We start from the raw sequence: 24,354 nt of genomic DNA, 5'->3' as shown, positions 1-24,354 counted from the left end.
GGTATATGCAGAGTACCCTCCATCGTGATCCAACAATATTGACTGAGCACCTACCATGCCAGGAGCTGTTCTAAAGAGCCAGAGATTCATGGAGTTTCCAACTGGTAGTGGACACAAAGTATGCAACTAATCATACAAATCCATGCACATACATGAATCCTACCAACGAACAAACATCTGAAGGTCCTGAAGGAGAACTGCCCCATGTGATGAGAGGCTGTGAAGTATGCAGAAGAGTCAGGGGCCTGATGAAGTCGAAAGGGTCACAAAGGGCTTCTCTGAGGAGGCGATGATTCAAATGGAATCTTGGAGGACACACAAAGTCGCTAGTCTCAGAGCTGAGGAAGGGCTTTCTAGCAGATGATGGAGCATGTGCAAAAAGCCCTGAGATGAGAGGAACGAAGATCCCTTCCAGGCAGCAAAAGAAGGGCAGTGTGAATGGAAGCCAGTGAGTGAGGGGAGGGAAGGCCCCAGATGAGGCTGAGGAAGGGAAAGGGCTGGATCCAAAGTTAATGAAGAATTTTAGGCTGGAGCCTGACATGATCAGATCTGTTCTGAAAATACCATTTTACCTGTTGTGTGGAAAGTGGATTGAGAAAGAGGCAAGTGCAGATGCTGTCAGAATTATCAGGCCAAGTCCCAAAGAGCAGTGCTGGGGAGCCTGAACTCAGGTGGCCAGGGTCGGTAGGGATGGACCCAAGTGGCTAAATGCAGCTTTATTGAGGAAGTAAACTGGACAGGCCTGGGTGATGGAAGGGAAGGGAGAGGCCGAGCATCGGGAAGTTGCAGTTTTCAACTTTGGAACTTCCCCCAGGTGGCCCAAGGCATCCCTCATCCTTAATGGTGGTTTCTGGAAGCAAAGTTGCGGCAATTACCAGGCCACTAAGTTACACCCCTTCCTCACTCTCATTACTAGGCAACTGCTCTCCCATAAAAACTTTAGTTGGCTTTCAGCACATCACTGTATTTGTCAGGAAACAGAACCAGACAACATACTAGCCTCTTAAGTAGTCTCCCTGCTTTCATTCTTACTGGCCACCCCCTCTCTGCAGTCTACTTTCCACAGGACAGATTGAATTTTGAAAAAACATAAGTAGGCCCAAGTTACTCCTTTGCTCAGAACTTTCCAATGGCTGCCTCTGACTCAGAGTAGAAGCGAAGTCCTTTTTGTAGCCTACCAGGCCTGACACGGATTGGTCCCCTCCTACGTCTCTGACCTCTCCTCCTCCCTCCCTCCACCCACTGTACCCAGCCACTCTGCCCTCTTTGCTATCCCTTGAACTTATCAAGCATTTTCTGGTACTGGGGTCCTGCTTTCTGGGACTTTCTCCCCATATTCTGTCTCTTACACCATTCAGGCTTCCAGCCAAACATCACTTTACCAGGAAGGCCTTCCCTGAGCACCCCACCTAAAATGGCCCCCCACCCTGCTATTTACTATCTACCTGCTTTATCTACTTGCTTTTCAGAATATTCACCACCACATGACGTTGGTTTATAGTCACTGCCTATCTCCCCCAACTACAGCCTTAGTTTGCCTACTCTGAGCTACTTGCTACCTGTGAAAACGTGTTAAGTATTTGCTGACAAAGAACATAAGCCAGCTCCATCTAATTATTTAATTAAGAAGATCTAAAAGAGTAATATGGTATTCTGCTCTAAAAATAACAATAATTATTATTATTATCATAGTTAATAGCAACCTCAAAAACATTAAAAATTTTGAAATAATGATGGACTTCAGTATTTCAGGCCAATTTGTAAGGCTGACTCCAGATCCCAGTATCCTTTTATAGCAGCCCAGAAGATACAAAGACTTTTCTTAATGTTCTCATATGACCTCTTCAGTGAGAATGAGGTGGGGCAAACTGACCACTCATTATCTGGTGATGGACACAGCTGTCCTCTTATAACTGTCTAGCTTTGTGGAAAATCCTGGTGACTTATTCATGTTTTAAAACACGAATAAATAAGTCCATTAAAACAGATTTATCTTTTCATTCACAAACAGCACTTCTTTCCAAAGTTAGGAAGTTTTCCATTGGACTTGCACATTGAAATAAGCAATCTTTTTAGCAAATTTGATTCAACTAAGTAAGTCTTAAGTTTGAGACCTATTTGGAGACAATGTATTCTAATGTTCTGTTTTCAGGAGGAGAAGGAGCAAAGCCTGGCAGAGCATCACGGTTCCGCTTCAAAGAAGACAAGGAGTAAAGTCTAGCTTCAAGAAAATCACAGGCTGAAATTTGCAAAGAAAAAATAGCATGCTATTTCTAAGGCTTTGCTTTCAAAATACATACTCCTCTGACATATTATATATAATTCTTGGGGATTGTTTCTTCAAGGTAAAACATTCTTCCTGAGGGAAAAATAAAGTAGAGCTCCCAAGAAAATTAAGAGCCTGGCTTTTAAGACAGATCTCCCTGCATCTGAATCCCATCTCTATTAGCTGTGCATCCTTGGGCAAATTACATTACTTCTCGCCTCAGGTTCCTCTCCTGGAAAACTGAGGTAAACGACACAACCCTGGCAGATAAATGTCTATTAAAGATAATGTGTACAGAGTGTGGAACCTGGGGTCCAGCACCCAGCAGGTGCTCAATAAATGGTAACAGTTATCGCTTTATAAGCATCTTTCTACAGAAGCCCACTAAGCCATCAGCAGTCTTAAATGTAAGATACTAAAACAATGGATTTTAAAAGAACATTTAGAAAATACAGGGAAAAAAAATCTCCCATCAGTACTATGAATAAAGTCTCTCCGCGCCTCCCCACCTCCCACCCCCGCCCCCAAACAAATGAGAGGTGGTATGGACTGCAGATAATCTCTCCTCTAACAACTTTGAAATAGTGACCTCTGCTGGTCAGTGGAAACCCGGAGCTTTCCAGCCAACTCTTTCACGATTGAGCAAGGGTTGAGTCAGCCAGGCTTGGTCCCTGTCCCTGGAACAAAAACCAGGTGTTGCATTACAAGGGACAGAAATCGTCACAAGGGTTACCACGATGTAATTGGGATGTTAACAAAATTAAAGGCCGGCCTTTCCATTTGCTCATCTGCCCAGAAGATTCTTTTTTCAAACCCCGTGGTCTCCTATTTTTAAAATGTCATAATTGCATGCAAATGTTACAGCTGAAAAACAACGCAAGGGGCATTAAAAATCAATCTTCCATGTAAGCCTCAGATTTTCCAGCGTGAAGATCCAAAAGCAGAAGTGGTGACAAATGTGTAGAAAACAGAGTGAAAAAGTCAGAATGCATCATTAAGAATATTACAACAAAAGGAGGGAAAAAAATCTTTGGGAATGAATACATGTCTGATTCAGCTGGGGTAAACAGCCAACTACAAAGAAGGCTTTAAAGAACCCTGCAAACTTCTTACAGATATGGCCCAGAAATCCAATTAGGAAGCCACCACGTCCCTTCTGTTCAGTCAGAAATACACTTGTGATGGAAGAGTCTACTTAAGCGTCTGTTGGCTGGGACATTTAGACATGAAACACATTCCTACTGCTTAAGGTGTGAAATAAAACAAAGGTTGAAAACCAGCAGCCACAGGGCCATGTTGTTTGGTTTGGTGCTTGCTCTACATTTTTAATTAATTAGTTTCCAACGCTTTAAAAATTGAGATTTCACATCAGAATCTGAATTTCTGCATTCCTGTAAGCAACAAGGAGAGATCTAGTCCTCTCGGGCCACTCTCCCACACCAAAAACCAATGAGGGCCAAGCAGCCGCATTCCTCCCTCCAGATGGGGTGCATGCTCTCCAGTTTGCTGGTTGCACTTCTGCTCTGCCTTGCTCATCACATCACCTGTCTGGCTTTTGCAAGCGCTTGAGTCTGAGATCCTGGATTTCTAAAAGCCCAAAGGCACTGATCATGAACCCAATTCAGTTCAAACAAGTATCAACTACATGCTAGGCACTTAATATAGGCACTGGGGTTATAAAAAAAAAAAAAAAAGACATCATCCCTGAACCCAAGTTTCCAGTGAGAGCTAGTAAATTGGAAATTATAATATATTTCAACACGTGCCACCGCAGAGGTATAGAAGTGGTAAAGACTACCGTCATTAAATTCACTTTCTAGTTTGAGATGCTACTTAGCTCACTGATTTCAGTCTTTCTTCTTTTCTAATATATGCATTTAAGGGTGTAAGCTTCCCTCTAAGCATAGCACTAGCTATATTTCCTAAGTTCAACATTTATTTTTATTATCGCCCATTTAAAATAATTTTTCCCGCCCATGTGGTTTCTTCTTTGACCTGTGGACTATTTAAAAGTGTAGTTCTTAATTTCCAAACATATGGAGTGTTCTAATTATCACTTTTAACTGATCTCTACCTTAATTGTCCTATGGCCAAACATACTCTAAATGATTTTAATCCTTTGAAATTTGTTGAGACCTGCTTTATGGACCCACATATGGCCAGATTTGTAAATGTTCAATGTAAGATTGAAAATAATGTGTGTTCTTCAGTTGTTAGGTGTCATGTTCCATATGTGCCCCTTGGGTCAAGTTTGCTGATCATGTCATTTAAATATTCTACACCCTTACAGATTTCTAAAATCTACTTGTTCTATCAGTTACTAAGAAAAGTATGTAAAATACCTTGTTATATTGTGGACTGGTCTACCCTTCCTTGTAAGTGGTTCTGTCCATTATGTATTTTTTTAAAGTATAACATAAAGTACAGAAATCTTACATATATAGTTAAATGAATTCTCATATCTATACACCCACATAATCCAAATCAAGATACAGAACATTTCCAGCACTTCAGGATTGCTCACTGCTTTCCAAGCCAATATGCTGCCCCTTTCCCCATTATTCTTAGGGTGAAACATTATTTTACTTGTGCTTGAAATGTATATAAATATAATCACAGTATATATTCCTTTATGTCTGGCTTCTTTTGCTTACTATTATGTCTCTGAACTTTACTCACACTGTTTAACACAGCAATAGTTCATCCTTTTGATTGCTCTGTAAAATCATATTGTAAAAGCACAGCACATTTATCCATTCTACTATAGTGATGGACATCTGAATTGTCTCCAATCTGGGACTATTGTGAAAAATCCTAAGGATCCTACAAGCATCCTTAATAGATGAATTTTGGTGGAGAGATGCACTGATCTCTCTTGCATATCTTGAGACATGCACCAACACCAATTAGTGGAACGGATAGATTCTAGGGTAGGCATATGCTTAGCTTTAGTAGTTACTGCCCATTTTTCACTCCTTCCAGCAAGTCTATGGGAGTTTTAGTTGCTCCACATCCTCATCAACACCTGTCATTGTCAGTCTTTTTTAAAAAGCCCTTCTGGGACAGATACCATATGTTTGCACGTATAGGAGGATTAGGAGGAACTTAACGGAGGACCATGGGGGAGAAGAAGGGGAAAAATAGTGGGGGAGAGGGAGGGAGGCAAACCATGAGAGACTCTTGAATGCTGAGAACAAACTGAGGACTGATGGATGGGGGGGGAAGGGAGGTGATGGGCATGGAGGAGAGCACTTGTGGGGATGAGCACTGGGTGTTATATGGAAACCAACTTGACAATAAACTATTTAAAAAATAAAAAAATAAAAAAAATAAAAAGCCCTTCTGATGGGTGAGTAGTGGGATGTCAGTATAGTTAAAATTTTATTTCCCGGGGCACCTGGGTGGCTCAGTCAGTTTAGGACCAGCTCTTGATCTTGCCTCAGGTCATGATCTCACAGTTATGGGATGAAGCCCTGCATCGAGCTCTGTGCTGTCAGCATGGAGCCTGCTTGGGACTCTCCCTCTCTCTCTCTCTCTCAAGACAAATTTTAAAAATAGTTTGACTTTTGGGACGCCTGGGTAGCTCAGTTGGTTAAGCATCCAACTTTGGTTCATGTCATAATCTCACAGTTTGTGGGTTCAAGCCCCACATCAGGCTCTGTACTGATAGCTCAGAGCCTGGAGCCTGCTTCAGATTCTGTGTCTCCCTCTTTCTGCCCCTTCCTGACTTATTCTCTCTTGCTCTCAATAATAAATAAAAACATTTTTTAAAAGTTTAAATGTTTATTTCCCTCATAACTAATGGCTCTAAATATCTACCTTCTCTTATAAGCCATTTGAATACCCTCCTTTTATAAATGCTTATTGTATGGAAGCATTCAATCACTATTGTACACCTCAACTAATATTAACCCTGTAAGGTATCCAACTGGAATATACATAAAAACTTCATGAATAGAAAAAGTGCCCGTTCATCTTCTAGCCAAAATTTTGTTTTAATGTACTTTTAGTCTGTTATGAGGTGCCTTAACATTTAGAACTGAATCTTTTATTTTGAAGTGCTCCTCTTTATTTCTAGTTAAGTTTTTTCTGCCTTTAAGTCTACTTTGTCAAAAATGAATACAACTATATTAGCTCATTTTGTGTATTTGCATGTTTATCTTTTCCTATCCTTTTATTTTCAATATTTCTATCCTTATGTTTTAGATGTGGCTCTTGTGTTAGCAGTTTTATTTTTTTAGTTTGATAACCTTTGTGTATTGATTCAGTCCATTTACATTTAATGTAATTACTGACATATTTGGACTTAAATCTACATCTTACTATGTGCCTTCTCTTTTTCCTGCCTATTTTAGACTTTCCACCCTTCTACTTACTTCCTTTTATATTATTTTTTTGTGATTTCTTTCTTTCCCTGTACATTTACTCTTCTTCCAGAGGTTATCCTTAAGTCACAGTGCACATCTTTGATATATCAAAGTCTATTGTTGGTACTTTTACTCTCTTTCCAATGAAAAGACTTTAGTATATTTTAACTCCCAGATATTCTTACTTATATGCCATATTTACCTCTTTGTTATTATTATTTTTAAAATTTTTAGTGTTTACTTATATTTGAGAGAGAAAGAGAGAGAGAGACAGGGCATGGGGGAAGGGGCAGGGGCAGAGAAAGAGGGAGGCACAGAATCTGAAAAAGGCTCTAGGCTCTGAGCTGTCAGCATAGAGCCTGACGCAGGGCTCGAACTCACGAACTGTAAGATCATGACCTGAGTGGAAGTCTGATGCTGAACTGACCGGGTCCTCTAGGTGCCCCTACCTTTTTGTTATTCTTAATTTATTCTGACTGCCCTTCCTTCTTCACCCTGAAAAACAAACTTCCTTTATAAACTGAGTTTCTTTTAGTCTAATCTGTTGAAATCTCTCGGCTTTTTTTCATTTTTATTGCATTATTTTTATAGATTAATGCTGGGTATGGAATTCTAGGTTAGATTTCTTTAAGCACTTTATTTTTTTTAATTATTTTTTTTTTTACAAATAGTTTATTGCCAAGTTGGTTTCCATATAACACCCAGTGCTCATCCCCACAAGTGCCCTCCTCCATGCCCATCACCCCCATCCCCCCACACACCCATCAGTCCTCAGTTTGTTCTCAGTATTCAAGAGTCTCTCATGGTTTGCCCCCCCTCCCTCTCCCCCACTATTTCCCCCCTTCTTCTCCCCCTTGGTCCTCCGTTAAGTTCCTCCTAATCCTCCTATATGTGCAATCATATGGTATTTGTCCTTCTCTGCCTGACTTATTTCACTCAGCATAACACCCTCAAGGTCCACCCATGTTGCTACACATGGCCAGATTTCACTTTTTCTCATTGCCATGTATAGATTCCATCGTATAGATAAACCATAGCAGCACTCTCAACAATAGCCAAAACATGGAAAGAGCCTAAGTGTCCATCAACAGACGAATGGATCTTTCAGCACTTTAAAATTGACACTCTGTTGTCCTCAGTTGTTTTTGTGGAGAAGTTAGCTGTTTAGCTGTCGCTCATTTTGCTAGTAGTCTTTTTTTTCTCCTCTGGCTACTTTTAAGACCTCGTCTTTGGGTTCTAGCATATTTACTATGATGTACCTCAATGAGTATTCTTTTTATTTATTTGCCTAGGGTTCATAGAGCTTTTTCAATCTGCAGCTTTAGGTCTTCTCAATTTCAGAAAGTTCTCTGCTGTTAAATCTTCAAAACTGCTCTGCCTCATTAGATCTCTTCCTCCTTCCAGAACTGCAATTACACTTGCAAAGTTTCTCATTGCATCATCTATCTTAACTGTCTTCTGTATTCTAATATTTTTTACTTTTCTGCTTCATTCTGAATAATTTTTTTTGACCTTCCTTCCAAGTCATTTTTTTCAGCTATGTCTAATCTGCAGGCAAGCCTATCCAGTGACTTCTTAATTTTAGTTATTCTGTTTTTCTGCTCTAGAATTTCTGTGATCCTTTTTCAAATATATATATGCATGTATAGTTCTACTACATACATATGAAGCCTCTAGTTTTCCAACAAATTAAAATTTCATTTTTTAATCTCACTGAACATACTAACCATAATTATTTAAAATTTTGTGACATGAACAGACCTTTCTCCAAAACAGACACACAGATGGCCAATGGATGCGTGAAAAGATGCTCAACATCACTCATCATCAGGGAGATTGCAAATCAAAATCACAGTATCACCTCACACCTGTCAGAATAGCTAAAATCAAAAACAAAAGAAACAACAGTGTTGGTAAGGATGTGGAGAAAAGAGAACCCTCTTGCACTGTTGGTGGGGATGTAAACTGCTGCTGCCACTGTGGAAAACAGTATAGAGTTCCCTCAAAAAGTTAAAATTAGAACCACCCTACGATCCAATAATCACACTACTGGGTATTTACCTCAAAAATACAAGAATACTAATTCAAAGATATACATGCACCCCTATGTTTAGAGCAGCATTGTTTATAATGGTCAAATTATAAAAGCAGTCCAAGTGTCCATCGATAGATGAATGGATAAAGAGTGGTGTGGTATATATACGTGTGAATATTAGCCATAAGAATGATATCTTGGGGCACCTGGGTGGCTCAGTCAGTTACACATCAGACTCTTGATTTTGGCTCAGGTCATGATCTCATGGTTTGTGAGATAAGAGTCCCATGTTGGGATTATCTCCCTCCCTCTCTCTTTCTGCCCCTCCCCTGCTTGCACGAGCTCTTTCAAAATAAATTTTTAAAAAAATGAAATCTTGCCATTTGCAACAATATGAATGGAGCTACAGTATAATGCTGAGCAATCTAAGTCAGAGAAAGATAAATACCATATGATTTAACTCCTATGTGGAATGTAAGAAACAAAACAAGCAAAGGAAAAAGTACAGAGAGAGAAACCAAGAAATAGACTCTTGGTATAGAGAACAAACGGATGGTTACAGAGGAGAGGTGGGTGGGAGGATGGATGAAACAGGTGATGGGGATTAAGGAGTGCCCTTGTCAGGGAGCATCGATGTTGTATCGAAGTACTGAATCACTACATTACACACCTGAAGCTAACATTACACTGTATATTAACTATACTGGAATTAAAATTAAATCTTAATAAAAATAAATAATAAATACAATTTCTGTCTCTTAACTCTAATTAATCTGGAGCCCCTATGGGTCTATTCTATTGTCTATCGCTTTTATTGTTCTCATTCCTGTTGTCTTGTCTCTTCCTATGCCGGGTTATTTTTAATTGTGTGCAGACGCTGTATTTGAAAACTCGTTTGTAAAAATAATTTGCAGGCTAGAGTGTTTTTCTCTACAGAGGATTTATGACAGTTTCTCCCAAAACCTAGAAACACCACAAATCCATTTAACAAGGATGCTAAACTCGACTACAGTCCACTCAACCTATTTCCTCCTTCCCCTTTTGGGTATAGGATTTTGGGCTCCAACCCAAAACAAGAGGACTTAACAGGGCCTCTTTGTAGGTCTTGACCCCCAAAATTTGGCCCTTATCTCAGGAGGCTCTGGGAACTGCCCCTAGCCTCCATTCTCTCCTGATCAACAAACATAAGCTTTCAGAAGCCCAGTCAGCACTGCATGGCCTTATTTATCCCTCTAGCCTATCTAGACCCTTGAACATTTGATCCATTTGGGCCTATTTCTTTCAATCAGGAATGTGGTTGGCATTCAGAAATGGCCAGTCAGTCCCTATTATATAAACTCAGGAGCTATATGGCAGCTGGAGCAAGTGGTAGGCCAGTAGGCAGAAAGAGAAGAAAGCATTAATGCAGAAAGAACCATTCAGAGATCCTGAAAACTTTCCAGATTCTTCATGGGACTAGAAGCAAATCTATACTTGTGTTTACCAAGACTTTATTGTGCCCTTGGGATCAACTCCCCATTTTATGTTTATGCTAAATTGAGGTGGGGATTTTGTCCTGGCAGCTAAGGGTCATAATACTAGGGAGAGACTAGTGTTTCATATTTTTTCAAGACTGTAGACTACTGTTACTAATAAGCTGAGAAACAAATAGGCTGAGTCAATTAAGAGTCAACGTATCTTTAAAAGACTGTCAAGGTAAAGGTCTGTGATTTAGAGGTTACCTTCTAATGTTTACCTGCCAGGGAACATCCCATAGGTCTTCCACAACTGCTTTACCACCAGGATCACTTGCAAGGCACACTCAACAGAATCTGATAAGATATGTGTGTGCAGAGAGAACATGAGATGTTGAGGGCAAGGCAGAGCCACACAGCTCCTGCAAAATAATCCAAGTGACAAAGCGAGCTAGCACCAGGATACCTAAGGAAATGCTGTATTTAGTGCTGGAAGGGTCCGTAAAGGAAGTGGGCACAAATGCAATTAACAGCTATTGCTTGAAGTAGGCTAGGAACAGAATAGATGCTCAATCAACGAACAGCAATAGCAAGACAGATCAATTTTGGCTTTTTTTTGTTTTTTGTTTTTAATGTTTATTTCTGAGAGAGAGTGAGCAGGGAAAGGGCGGGGGGGGGGCAGGGGGAGGAAACAGAGGATTTGAAGTAGGCTCTGCGCTGACAGCACAGAGCCTGAGGCAGGGCTCAAACTCATGAACCATGAGATTATGACCTGAGCCGAAGTCAGAGGCTCAACTGACTGAGCCCCCCAGGTGCCCCAGGACACATCAATTTTGTAAATAAATAAGAAAAAGGTTCTGTGGAAACATTGTTGCCTCCATTTACTTCTCCCACACAGGATGGAGAACCCTTTGAGGACAAGGTCTATAACCTTGTAAGATCAGTGCCTATCACAAAGTCCAGTATACAGTAGGCAATGAGTGAATGCTGACCGAGTGAGTGGAAAAATTAACAGCATTTTACAAAAATGCTACAACACCTTGTCTTAAATGCCCAAGGCCAGATGTTTCAGAATACAGTTTTTCAGGTGTTAGATTGGTAATCATGATGTATATTACATAACACTCTCATGAGGTCTGGGACAGCACCTCATTAGCAAACATACAGCAAATGTAAGCAGAGTCAAACTACGTGGAATAAAGTAAGTCTACAAAGAGCCTAACATCAGGTCAGGTTTTGCTGCCAAATAAATATTGTCACAAAAGTTATGAATTAAAAAGCGCTCTAGATTTCAGACTTATAGACAAAGCTCTACTAAAGATGAAAACTCAAGAAACCCTAGAAAGGACTACTAACTTTCACTTATTTATTGGGAAGCCACAGTTAGTGGAGCATATAGTCTACGTGGGTTCACAGATAACTTTGACTGATTAGACTTAGTGGAAGAAAATGATAGGTCAGTAGAAACTATTCAAAATAAAGTATACAAAGTCAAAAATATTGAAATAGAGAAGACGAGTTAAGACACAGATGGTATATTGAGAAAGTGTAACTGGAATCCTGGAAAGAGAGGGAGCTCCTGGTCTGAAAGGGGATACATACTATAATCAGTTAAATTACAAATCAATGTGATAAGTACAAAGAGGGAATGACAAAGCACTGAGAAAGCACATCCAATTCTATGTGGGAGCATGTAGAAAGGCTAAGCTCATCCTGAAGAAAGGGAATTATGCCAAGGCACAAACCCAGGCAAAGGGAACATGGGCATGAGTGCATAATGGCATGGAAGGGCAATTCATGTCCCATCACCTGCTGTAATGTCAAGGTATGTATATGAACACCTCATCTTCAGCCTATGGGGTCTAACCATATTCTTCAAGCTTTCAGATAAGTGAATCAGAAGTCGGCCTTACAGCAAATGAGAGTTCACATGCTTCACTCACTCATCCGAGAGCACCATTGAGTAGACAATCCACTAGAGCTATGCTTCTCAAAATGGGGTCCTAACTAGCAGCATCGGCACCACCTGACACTTGCTAGAAATACAAACTCTTGAGCCCCACCCCAACTACTGAATCAGAAACCTTGGAGGTGGGGCCCAGCCATCTGTCTTAACTAACAAGCTTTCCAAGGGATTCTGATGTATGCTAAGTTTGAGAACTTCTGATCTAAAATAAACCCTTCTCACAGTGTGATTCTCAGACCACTGCTTAGAATTTGTTACGAACTACATCTCTTGGAACCAGTCCAGAAGCATAGTCTGTACTAAAGTGGAGTTTGGACTCTACACCTCTCATAAGCACTTCCTGAGAGTCTCATGTTTCTGATTCCAAGTTTCAAATGCCACTGCATTAGATTATAAACTTCTCAAGGCGCCAGGGTGGCTCAGTCGGTTAAGCGTCCAACTTTGGCTCAGGTCATGATCTCACAATTTGTGGGTTTGAGCCCTGCATCAGGCTCTGTGCTGACAGCTCCCTCCCCAACTCATGCTGTTTCTGTCTCAATAATAAATAAACAAAAATAAATAAATAAATCTCATAATGAACTTCTCAAGGGCAAGCAAGAACTGTCTTGTTCACAGTTCAATTTGTTTCCAATAGGTGGGCTGTAACAGACACTCAGTGAATGTTTTTGAATGATTAGCTAGCTCTGGATCAACTTGCACATGATTACAGCAACTGCCCAGATAGCTAAGACCATGACTGAGAACTACAGGGGATATGTGCTTGTCCTACCTTGTCTTATCCGCCTTAAAACAAGAACAATTTTATTTATTTGAAAATGGTGGTCAGCAGCTTGCTAATAATACCTGGATTATTAACTGAGAAATTAAAGCCATCTTTTCTTTTAAGCTTTTTGGTTTTAAAGAAAGGAAACTATGGGTTGGGAGAGCAAAAGAGGGAGTTGAGGGCCTTCGTGTAGTACCTCAATAACCTTGAGACGAAGTTCAGACTGAGACTCATTTAAGAAAAATTGACAGACTAACTGTGAGCCGAGGGGAATATGATCCATTCAGAAACACTATTCTGGCAAGAAAAGAAACTTCTATTAAGAGATGGCTTTCAGCACCTACATCATTTGTTCAGTACTAGAAGAAAGGCAGCCAAGACAAGGAAGAAAGAGACCTTCAGAATTCAGGTTCCTTAGTTATCACTGAACAAAAATCACCCACCAAAGTAGTTCAGTTACAGGCAATCACTAATTTATCAAGAAGTTAAACCTTTTCAAGTTTTGCAAGTAACTGAGGCTTGGCTGAAATAGCTAAAGGAACACACACACACACACACACACACACACCCACACACACCAGACATTAAATAATTGACTTTGAGGATACACATATTTTAATTAATAGTCCCATTTAGAAAAACTGTCAATTTATTTTTCTACCCAATTCAGTATCAGCAATATACAAAAGGATATAAACAGATTATCATATTTACAGGAAGACACACAAAACAACTATCAAGGAACAAATCCAGCAAAATAACAAATTGTTGCTTACCCACATCTACTCAACTGTACATGGTTCATTCTAGGACAGTTTCTCAGTTCCCCAGGAAAGAAGCTACGTGTACTTACTCCTCCCATAAGGTGAAGCAAACATTACAAGAGCTGAAAAGAACCAGTTTTTACTGACCGTCAGAGAAAAGCTTTTAAAGAACACTCTAATTTTCAGGCCAATGTTATATAGCATCACTGGGCTCACAAACAGGATAGGACTTCATCAAAGGAAATGTTTCTTGTTGGCCTTTCTAAGACCCTCCTCCTTGTACACAGGAGAAGGAGCTCCCTTTAACAGCAAGTGGCCGAGCAATGCCCTACCTCAACAGATGGTGTGTAGGCCGAGCAACAGCCTACCTCAACATAATGGGGAAAAGGAACTGCCTCTCTTATCTACTAAACACAATCCAGATTTGGGGTGGCTCTTTCCAGACCTCTACCAGGCAGACATTATGTGACCTGTATTTTGTACACAGCACATTCCCTTGAGAGAAAATAGGCATGAACACCTCTCCAGAAATTTTCACATTATTCACCACATATACTTTTTCCCAAAGCATATGGGAAATGGAAAAAACCTAAACCTGGCCAGATACTTTACCCAAGTCACTCAGAGCTTACAGGAACCATCTCTTTGTCAGTCTCAGGGATCCAGTGGGTGAAGTGCCACAATTCTTTAAGGGAAACAGAAGGTTAAGAGTCTTTTTCTCCCAAAATGCCTCAGCCAGGGATAGACAGCACAGAGTGCAACAGAAAAGACTCAAGGGCTCCAAAACATGGAACTCAACAGTCTTCGGTCAACCTCACCACACTCTTCTGGACATCTGCAAGGAACTACCACATTCAAAATTTAATTTTCATATTCAAAAAAGAGATCACTCCACTTCAGATGAAAAAACGGAAAGAAAAAATAAAGCAATGGCAATTAGCCTAAATACTCCAAACACTTGACAACTAGGGAACTGTCTCCTAATGACGCTCTGAAGGCCAGCAGGATTCATTTATAATTTGGCATGTGCTGGCTGATGGGGCAACAAATAAAAGGAATAAAGATATAATACATCAAGTAATCAGACAAATGGTAGACATATATACCACATTAAAGATTCATATACAATACTGTGCTGACTTTAAAGAAAAAACTGGGAGAGGGTGGAGGGAAAAGATAATAGGAAAAGAATTACAAGGGAGCATTTCAGTCCAACACTAGTCCAGTGAATACCTACCAGTGGGATTTCCAATCTTCCATCTCCCAAGAAGCTGATCTAATAAATTATAAAATTACTTTGCTCATTTTGGGGACATACAATATACTCCCAAGTACAGTAAGCCCTCTGACATTTTGGTTTCACTTGCTATTTGATGACTAAGTTGTTTCTTGTTGTAAAGATTTTCCTAATATATTTTTATTAGCCAGTTAACACAGAAAAGGCTGCTCCCTCTGTGAGGCCAAACGAGCTTCACCAAATAATTTGATCTAATGAAGATGAAGGGTGGAGGGGAAAAAAGGGAAAGTTTCCTGGTTTTTGTTGCAAAACTTTTTCTCTCACTTAAAAAGCTCTGCAACCACTTAATGTTTTGTTCCAGAAAAAGAAAGGAAAACTAGTGGGGAAAAAACCCGTACACTTATTGTTTACTAGCATGATGCAAAACAAATTTATAGTTGTCAGTCAATCGTCTTTCAAAAATCAAATGTGAATGTTTAATCTTGTAACTTAAGAACTGAATTCTTCCACATTCCTTTATAGAGAGTTAGCATCTGTAAATCGAGACTTTGGACAATCATGCAAATTTAATTTGTCCCTGGAAAGAAAAACACAACTTACCAGATTAACAAAACATGTCCTTTAAACAATAATTTTTCTGTGAATTTTTCTCCACTGTTACCATTTTCATCAGTAAGCAGAAACTAGTCTTACAAAGTTCATGTATTTCGAGTGTACAGAGAGTTAAACTCTCACAACAATCAGGAGGACCAAATCAAGTCAATCTATTTTACCTTATGAACTGGTTCTACTTCGCTCAAAAGTAAATTCTAAAAATTTTCCAGTTATCATTATTAAGCTATAGAAGCTAAAGACATTTCTAGTGCCATAGAGGCTTCTGTAAAATTGAATAAAGATTTTATTATACCACACACACAAAAAGACATCGGTACAGAAAAGGGGGTTTTCGGTTATTCTGTTAGGAATTTCTTTCCATGATTTCTCCCATTAAAGTATAGTTTTCAAAGCAACCACCACGACAAAGGAAGCATCTAATTAGTCCATTTTCTTCTGATCCAAGAATGCTGAACATTTACTGTCCCATCTGTAGCTGTATCAGCAGTGTAATGAACACAGTTTATATTACTGAGCTATTCTTTGAACTCCAAGAACTGTTGAAGTCTTTTCTGATGTTCTGCAGATGCTTGCACAGCACTAAATGAAACATAAATTCAAAGCATAAGCTTTATTTTACATTAAGCATATTAAGTGAACCACAGAGCACAGAGTCAATATTTTTCAAAACAATTAAAAACGAATAGAAATCCTCACTTATTTAGTACTTCTGAGAAAGCTGGATGAAAACCCTCCTTAATCTAATGAGGAGGAGGGCTCACATTCAGTAACGGCATTCTTCTACCTTCTAAGAGACCAAAGCAAATTAAGACTGACAAGTGAAAGCATCGATTTTAACCTGCTCTGCTGTGGAACCTGCTGTGCAGAGTTCCAGGCCTTGCAGTAGATTTTCTGGATTTTATTATTTTATTTAAACCAGATTCCAACATTATCTTTGAGTTGTGGAGTATTTGAATTGCCTTTAATATAAAATCCTTTAAACTAAAATGTTTGGTTAAAACACAATAGACTCCACTAATCGTTTTCAAAGGTAACAGCTTGGTGGTTTAGATTTAGTTTTCCCTTTGAACATAAGTTATGTCTTGGATGGGGAAATCGAGTTCTCTCCCTACCCTCGCCCCCCATGAAAATTATACATTACCTTGACAAAAGTGGAGCAAATATATTCTATAATTAGTATAAAAATTTCTTTCAAACTTTTGGGCAAAAATTGAATACAATTCTGGTTTTCTAGTTGCTGAAGATGGTATTATTAAATGATAAAAATCCAGGTTATAGAAAGTTTCCACTTGTAAAAGTGACCAAGAAGTCTTATTACAATAATTCTGCTTCAAATCATCCCAAATCGCCTTATAAATACATATCGCTGCTTGCTTAAACCAGGTGCCTCTAACTGAACCATTTCAAGTACTTTACTATGTGGACTCCCTCCGGGTGCTGGTGAGGCCAGATAACATACCCTTTTCACAGGAGGGCAAACAGTATCACAAAGGTCAGAGATTAGAGGAGACAACTCAGCCTCCTGGTAAAGAGTAGACACCGTTAGAACACTAGGGTCAGAAAGACTGGAGTCTGAATTCTGGTTCTGCATAATCGTGGGCAAGTTAAACCATTAGGTAACTTGACATAACCACAGGTAGTCAATGATGTAACCGGACACAAATCCAGGCATTTTAACTCCAAATCTTTTTTCCCACCATACCATTTGGTCTTAGACATACAACAGTCTCTGCTGACCTCATCGTATATGAAAGATGGCTCAGAAAAAAGAAACTAAGGCAGAATTTCAGTCTCATAATTTTCTTTATAGCCGTCATCCATCCCCCTTCCTTACCTAAAACTCTCTATTTCCTCCTTTCTCCCTGCTTCTGCTCTATCATGAATACACATATTTCATGCTCCACATTCATCAAGCATCCTCCATGGCAGTTCACATCTCAGAGGCAGTCTATTCACCACAGGGAGAAGTGGTGGTATTTTACGAGTAAGAAAGACCTGATTTCAGGTTCATGTTCTAACAGCAACTAGACTGTGCTTTTAGGCAAGTCCTTAATCTCCTTGAGCCTCAGTTTCCATATCTATATAATAATAACCTCTATACCTCATAGACTCTTTGAGAGAAGGAAATGAAACAATGTATTTAAAGTGCTAAGTGTACTGTCTAGAACAGTGCTGTCTTGATAAACTTTCTGCAATGACACAAATGTTTTAGACCTAAGATGTCCACTACAGTAGCCACTAGCCACTAGCCATTTTAAGTTACTGAGGACTTAAAATGTGACCAGCTTTACTGACAAACTGAATTTTTAGTTAACTTAAATTTAAACAGTAATATGGACTTAACATATTGGAGAGCACAGATCTAGAAGGCACTCCATAATTCGTTTTGTTTGTTTTTAAACAAGTGAATAAGCGTCTGAAACAGAGATTATCTATTGCTCTTTACATTGCCACACAGAGCTAAGCATCCCATAAAAACCTGCTATTACTCGTGCATTGTGGAATTAAAAGGAAATACACTACTCTTTCTAAAAGCAGTCAGTATGCGGAAGTTCTAAACTACTCATTGACCGCACACAGAAAAAGCAATCTTTTGTGTCTTCTTAAGTTCATTTATAACTGTGATAAACACAGTTTAGTTAATAAACTAGCATCCCTTATCCTGCCGATCTGGATTATTTCATGAGAAGAAAGCAGTAAACATCAATGAAACTAAATATAAACAGGCCTGGCATTTGTGGTTTTCTTTCTGGTTCTGTTTCCAAAGGTGTCATGATCTGTCATCGTTTTTCCAGTATGATTCACAAAGCACCAAGGACTCACTTATGGAACACTCTGCTCACCCCAAGTCTTAGTTAGCTGACCAAGATGTAATGTCAGAATTATTTTGTATATGCTTTTCTGGAAAGGTAATCCATTTTTTGCCTTTTTTCTCTGGGAAGGATGTTTTGGCAATTAAAAAAAATATATATATATATATACATAATTACATTTGCTGCTTTTTTAACTTTCTATCCTCTTTGTTGTCCATCTGAAAGAAGGCCCTAAAGCTTATATGATAGGCCCAATTTTTAAAATATAAAGTCTAAATCAAGGCTGTTAATTCTCAGTAGGAATCACAAACGTTACATGTTGAACACGTGCACCTTTATAATTCTCATACCTGTTTCTTATGGGAACTCCTGAAAGTAGATTCTTATCATGGATTAAAACAGGTAAACTTACTTCAGATGTTCACCAAATGTAGTAGTTATTCGATAGATGGCAGTTTTTAGTGATGCTCTAAAAGCAAATCTTAATGTCTTATAAGAAGTGTCCACGAGGCTTCCTGAAATCCGAGGCGGTTTACTGGAAGCATGAGGAAGCTTGAAGTACTTGTCAACTGCCTAGATCAAGAAAGAAAGAAGGCACATTAGTTCAGACTATCAAGAAAGCCTTATTAGTCCAAAGAATCAAGGAGATTTTATTTCAAATAAATTGATAGACAGATACACACATCCTACAAACAGACTAGAGAACACTTTTTTGGTCAGTCAAAACCATCTGAAAGACCACGCAGTGGAAGCTGAGCCACTAGAGCAGTTAGCAGAGAAAAATCCAGACCTGTCCTCTGAAGAGTAGCCATTCTGCAACAGTCTTGAAAATGCAAAGCTTGGAAACCTAATACAGATACCTACTCTGCTGATGTGCGATGGCTAAGAGTACTTTTATTATAAATCTCAGCAAAAAGGAAAAAAAAGACTGAAACTTTATGCTTTACATAGTTATTTACTAAACTACCTTATCTTCATTTGTAGATGATAAAACATCTATGAGCAAGAATAGGTAGGGAGAGAGAGAATTCACAAGTTAAACTGACTTCTACTTGATAGAAAAAGAAATATAGATTTAAGTATATCTTTTTGAAGGCCAAAGGTAAATAATATAATTTTTAAATGATATAACTACGTTAAGAAAAGCAAGAACTGAAGATACAGAAGTTTAAGTGTATTAAACTACTACAGCAAGATAATACTACAGTGACAAGAAATAATACTGTAAGATTACCATTCATAGTTATGGATATAACTACCAAAAGAACTAAAAACAACAGTTAAAATGATTTCTGCCATCATGTTTTTAATTTCAAGAACTCCTTTATATCATCTGAGTGATCCTTTTTATTTTAGCATCCTAGTTTTGTTTCAAGGATGTAACATCCTCTCCTATTTGAGGATTTTGATGTTTGTTGTGGTTCTGGTGTTTTGTTTTTACAGTTTCTTCCAAGCTACTTGCTCTGCCTTTGCTTCTTTGGTCTTTATCTTCTGCCTTAGAGACTGTGCTCAAAAATCTAGTGATCCCTGGCTCATGACTGTGAAAGGGGCCTCCTAAAAAGCTGACCAAAAGCACTGAGTACACAGAGATTACTGACAACAGGCTTCACAAGAGGTGATCTGCATGGATTTTTTAAAGTGAGTCCCGGACTCAGTAACTTTGTTTTTCTTCTTGGATTAGTCAGAGTTCCCAGAGAAGAGTTTTCCAGTACCTTGTCTGGAGGGCCTTTACGCAGGCAAGTATACCCCTATCCTATAATACAGAACCCACAGGCGTGGCTGTCATGTCCACTCACAACTCTGCCAGCCCAGAGAGCCCGGTGCTCTACCCTCTCTAAAGGACAAATCTTCACTGCTGGAGGCAGCAGCACCAGTAGACAATCTAGGGATCTCACTAATTTTCAAACAGCTCTCAGCCATCATTCTTACTTTGGTACCTGTCCTTTCATCCGCAGTTCCAGAGGTACTGGGGGCCTGTCCCACTACCAACTTCAGATTTGCTTCTGGGATCTACTAAGTTAGTGATCTCAACCATCTCCTCTCCAGCTTTGAAGACTCTGTTGTTGTCTCCTCTCCTGTTGGTGGATTTATCTCTCTTTAAAAATCCTTTTACTGTGGTTTAGCAGAGTTTGGGGGAAGGAACTAGATTTAATGTGTGTGTTCGGTCTGCCAGGATAAGTTCAAGTCCAATCATTTATTCTTTTAACAGTAATTTATAAGAGTGTTTCCTAAGACCAGGATGTACTTGAAATAAGTTGAGGCGGAATGGGAGATGGTATTCAGTGACATACCTGAGCAACATTAGACAACACTGAATCATAATGGAAAAGTTACTCCCGCTTCAATTTTCTTGCAAACTTTCTCATTAATCTTCATTAGACCAGGAAAAGTAGTTATCATCATTTACTACTTGGGTCCAATGGTCCCTTTTTATAATTTAAAATTATCTTACAAAAACATCTACATCTACAGAATAATGATACCATCGAAATGCAATTATTTTTAAAAAAACTTTTGACAGCTCATAATTTTGTTGAAGAGAATTTAGCCATTTTCCTTGTACCATAATTGTAAAACATTTTCAGTCTTAGCTTTATAAAGAAAAATTCAAATGACAAATCTAGTGAGTGTTTTCATTTCAACATCATCTATTTCCTTCCAATCACCTCTGTACACACCTTTGTATCCCTTCAGCATTTATCCACTTATGAACAATTTAAAGTAAATTCTGCGGCAAAATATCACAGAAAATGGAAGAATACTGTCCATATTCTTTCAAGAAAATCAGATGATTCACAGGTTCTTATTATAAAAGATTTTGGGACAAAGTCCTTCCTCTTGAATGACTTACTGAATAAGAATATCACATATATTTCCTTTCTCCTTAAAAATACATCGTTCTGTCATCAATTTTTGAGTTTGAGAACATATATCTATCATCTGAAGATTCAGTTTAAAATTCCTCTTCTATGATTTTCATTAAAATCTAGAGCTGTGTGATCCAATATGGTAACCATTAAGATAAATGGAAATGTGGCAGGTCTGAACTGAGATTGCCTAAGTGAAAAGTACACATCAGATTTTGAGAACTTAGTGTTAAAAAATACATAAAATATCTCAGGGTTCCTGGGTGGCTCAGTCAGCTGAGCATCCAAACTCTTGATTTCAGTCAGGCTCTGTACTGAGCGTGGAGAGTGCTGAAGATCCTTTCTCTCTAACTCTGCCCCCCTACCTGACCCGCGCATGCTCTAAAATAAAAAATAGGTATAAAGTATCTCATTAATAATTTTGTACTAATTACATAATAAAATTTTATTTTAGATATGCTGAGTTAAATAAAATATATCATTAAAATTAACCTCACCTGTATTTTTTTAATGTAACTATTAGAAAATGTAAAATTACATCGCATTATATTTCTGACAGGGCTAGTCTAGAATGCTATTTGCATTCATCTTCTCATTTATCTAAATATATCAAATATACTGGCAATTTTCTTCCCATTGCCAGTGTGAGCAAAAAACTTTTAAATTCTGAATTAGTAACTACATTCAATGAAAAGTTTTAAAAAAGACTATAAGGATATATGTTCAGATTGCTTATATACTCTTCTTGAAAGATGATGTAATACTATGTGATTCCATCATTTTCCTGTTTCTTATTGGGCTTTCTTTTTACCACAAGTGGGAATAACTAATGAATAATGGTGAAATAATTCCTAGGATGATCAAACAGCAAATCTTGAATCTTTTTATTTCAAGATAACAGACATGTAAAATCACTAAGATTCCAAAATACATCTTAGATTTATATACTTATTTATTTTAAATGGTTAAGTTACTTTCTGTAGACTGCTGATTTTTTTTAATGTTTTTTAAATTTTTCTGCGAGACACAGAGACAAACAGCATGAATGAGGGAGAAGCAGAGAGAGGGAGACACAGACTCTGAAACAGGCTCCAGGCTCTGAGCTGGCAGTCAGCACAGAGCCCAACGCGGGGCTCGAACCCACGAACCGTGAGATCATGACCTGAGCGAAAGTCGGACGCTTAACCGACTAAGCCACCCGGGCGCCCCCTTTTCAATAAATTTAAGTTAGGGGCACCTTACTGACTCAGTTGGTAGAGCATGAGACTCTTGATCTCAGGGTTGTTGAGTTCAAGTCCCATGTTAGGTATAGAAATTACTTAAAAATAAAATCCAAATTAATGAATTAATTAAGCTTAAAATGAGTGACTTAAAATACTTATAAATAAGTAAATAACAGTTCAGGTGGCATACAAATATGACTACAATTATCACAATAACATATGGTAATAAATGGTTACAGTAAAAACTATGAAAGTGGTACATGAATAACTTCCATCTGGGAAAACATCAGTTTACAATATTTAACGATGTGCCCCATAGTAGAACTGAAGTACATAATAAGTTGTGAGATTAAACAAGTATCTATTGAGCATTCACTTTATGTACTACATGTGGCTTCTGAAGACACAGATTACACAACTGGAATCTCAAATATCTAGTTAAGAATTATCCCAAACAATGGAAAGGGTGAGCAGTAGGTACAGTACACCACTAAACAATATACTCTTCAGGAAAAATTAAAAATGCCAAGAAGGCCTTATGTTAGCCCTTATGAAACCCTAAAATAGGGCTATACTATGAAAATAGGCACTTTTGGCCCATTTATATTTATATGCACAAAAGCCAAATAAAGAGAAACCTCTAGTTGCTCTCCTGTGCATATTTATCTATCAGTATCATTAACAAATTGTCCACTGTGCAGAGCTTTGAAAGCCCCTGGTCTCAAGGATCTTACCTACAACCTAGTTAAAATAAAGGTTTATTCCACTAAAGCCAGAATCCCAAACAAATGGTAAGGAGAACACCTAAAGAGCAGAGCTCCTCAACCTCAGCACTACTGACATCTTGGCCCAGGTATTTGTCAGTCATGGGGGCCGCTTTGTGCAGTACAGGCTGTTTAGTGGCGTCCCTGGCTCCACAACAGACTCCAGAAGCACTCCCCCTCTATCTGTGACAATCCAAATGTCTCCAGACATTGCCCAAAGTCTCCTGGGGAACGGAACTGCCCCTGGAGAAAACCACAGCTATGAGATACTACTGTTAGATGATGCTGATAGCTACATTTACTGATGGCAGTTACCGTGAGCCAGGACTGAGTAATCTGCTTTATATATGTTACCTCATTTAAATAATAAAATAATTTGCTAGCAAAGCCACCATGCTAACATCACAACTATTTCATTTAATTAGATGTTTTTATAACTGCATGTGCTATTTATTGCCTAGCTGTTTTATGTTCTCTGATCATTTTGCATTTCTATACATTGTGGCACTCATCACAATTGTTGTTAATTATTCATAGGTTATCTGTTTTATACTCTGTAAGCTAGAGGGCTGCAATCATGTCGGTCTTTCTCTAGTCTATATCTTAGCACATGGCAACTGTTTGATTATTGCCAGGCAATTGATAACTTGAGACACCACTCCGGACTCTACGGACTTTATCTCTAACACTCAAAATAACTCTGCAAGGCACTATTTCTATTTTAAAGATGAAGACACTAATCTGAAAGATGTTTAATAAATTCCCCTTGATCACTCAGAAAGTACTAGAGCCTGGACTTGAACTGGGCATCTGACACTATGTCTCTTTGACTGCATGCTAACAGTACTGATAGCAATACTTTTTTTTTAATCTTGAAAGATCTTTTCTCCTGCACACTAAGAATTCTGTCATATAACAAAGCAATAAAAGTTTACATTTTTGGGGCACTTAATATGGGACAGGCACCCTGAGTCCTGACCTCATTCATTCTTCATATCCCCATGAGGTAAGTACTACTATTACTATCTCCATTTTCCAGATACAGAACCTGATGTTCAGAGATTGCTATATTTACTGGTTATACAATGCACTCCCCCCCATCACCATTTTAAAATTTCTGAAATGGTGATGTATCTTCTAATTAAGGATATCTTAGATTCAATGAAATATGGTAAATGTATTTCTAGGATTTAGACACAGGTAGGACTGGCTCTAGATCT

General features: G+C 38.5%; 1 protein-coding gene across 1 annotated transcript in view; it reads right to left on the bottom strand.

Annotated features, from left to right (window-relative positions):
* Positions 1-15,302: 15,302 nt before the first annotated feature.
* Positions 15,303-24,354, bottom strand: part of NDC1 (NDC1 transmembrane nucleoporin) — a 43,266-nt gene continuing 34,214 nt past the window's right edge. Inside the window, exons 17-18 of the mRNA XM_039238351.1 lie at positions 18,693-18,853; positions 15,303-16,046 (exon numbers count right to left, since the gene is read on the bottom strand). Of these exons, the coding sequence (XP_039094282.1) occupies positions 15,983-16,046; positions 18,693-18,853 (225 nt within the window). The 3' untranslated portion in view covers positions 15,303-15,982. The remainder of the gene's footprint in view (positions 16,047-18,692; positions 18,854-24,354) is intronic.

This window comes from Hyaena hyaena, unplaced genomic scaffold (genome assembly GCF_003009895.1).
Source record: "Hyaena hyaena isolate Hyena2069 unplaced genomic scaffold, ASM300989v1 scaffold_5, whole genome shotgun sequence".
Lineage (NCBI taxonomy): Eukaryota > Metazoa > Chordata > Mammalia > Carnivora > Hyaenidae > Hyaena > Hyaena hyaena.
This window is presented reverse-complemented; position numbering and strand designations above follow the sequence as displayed.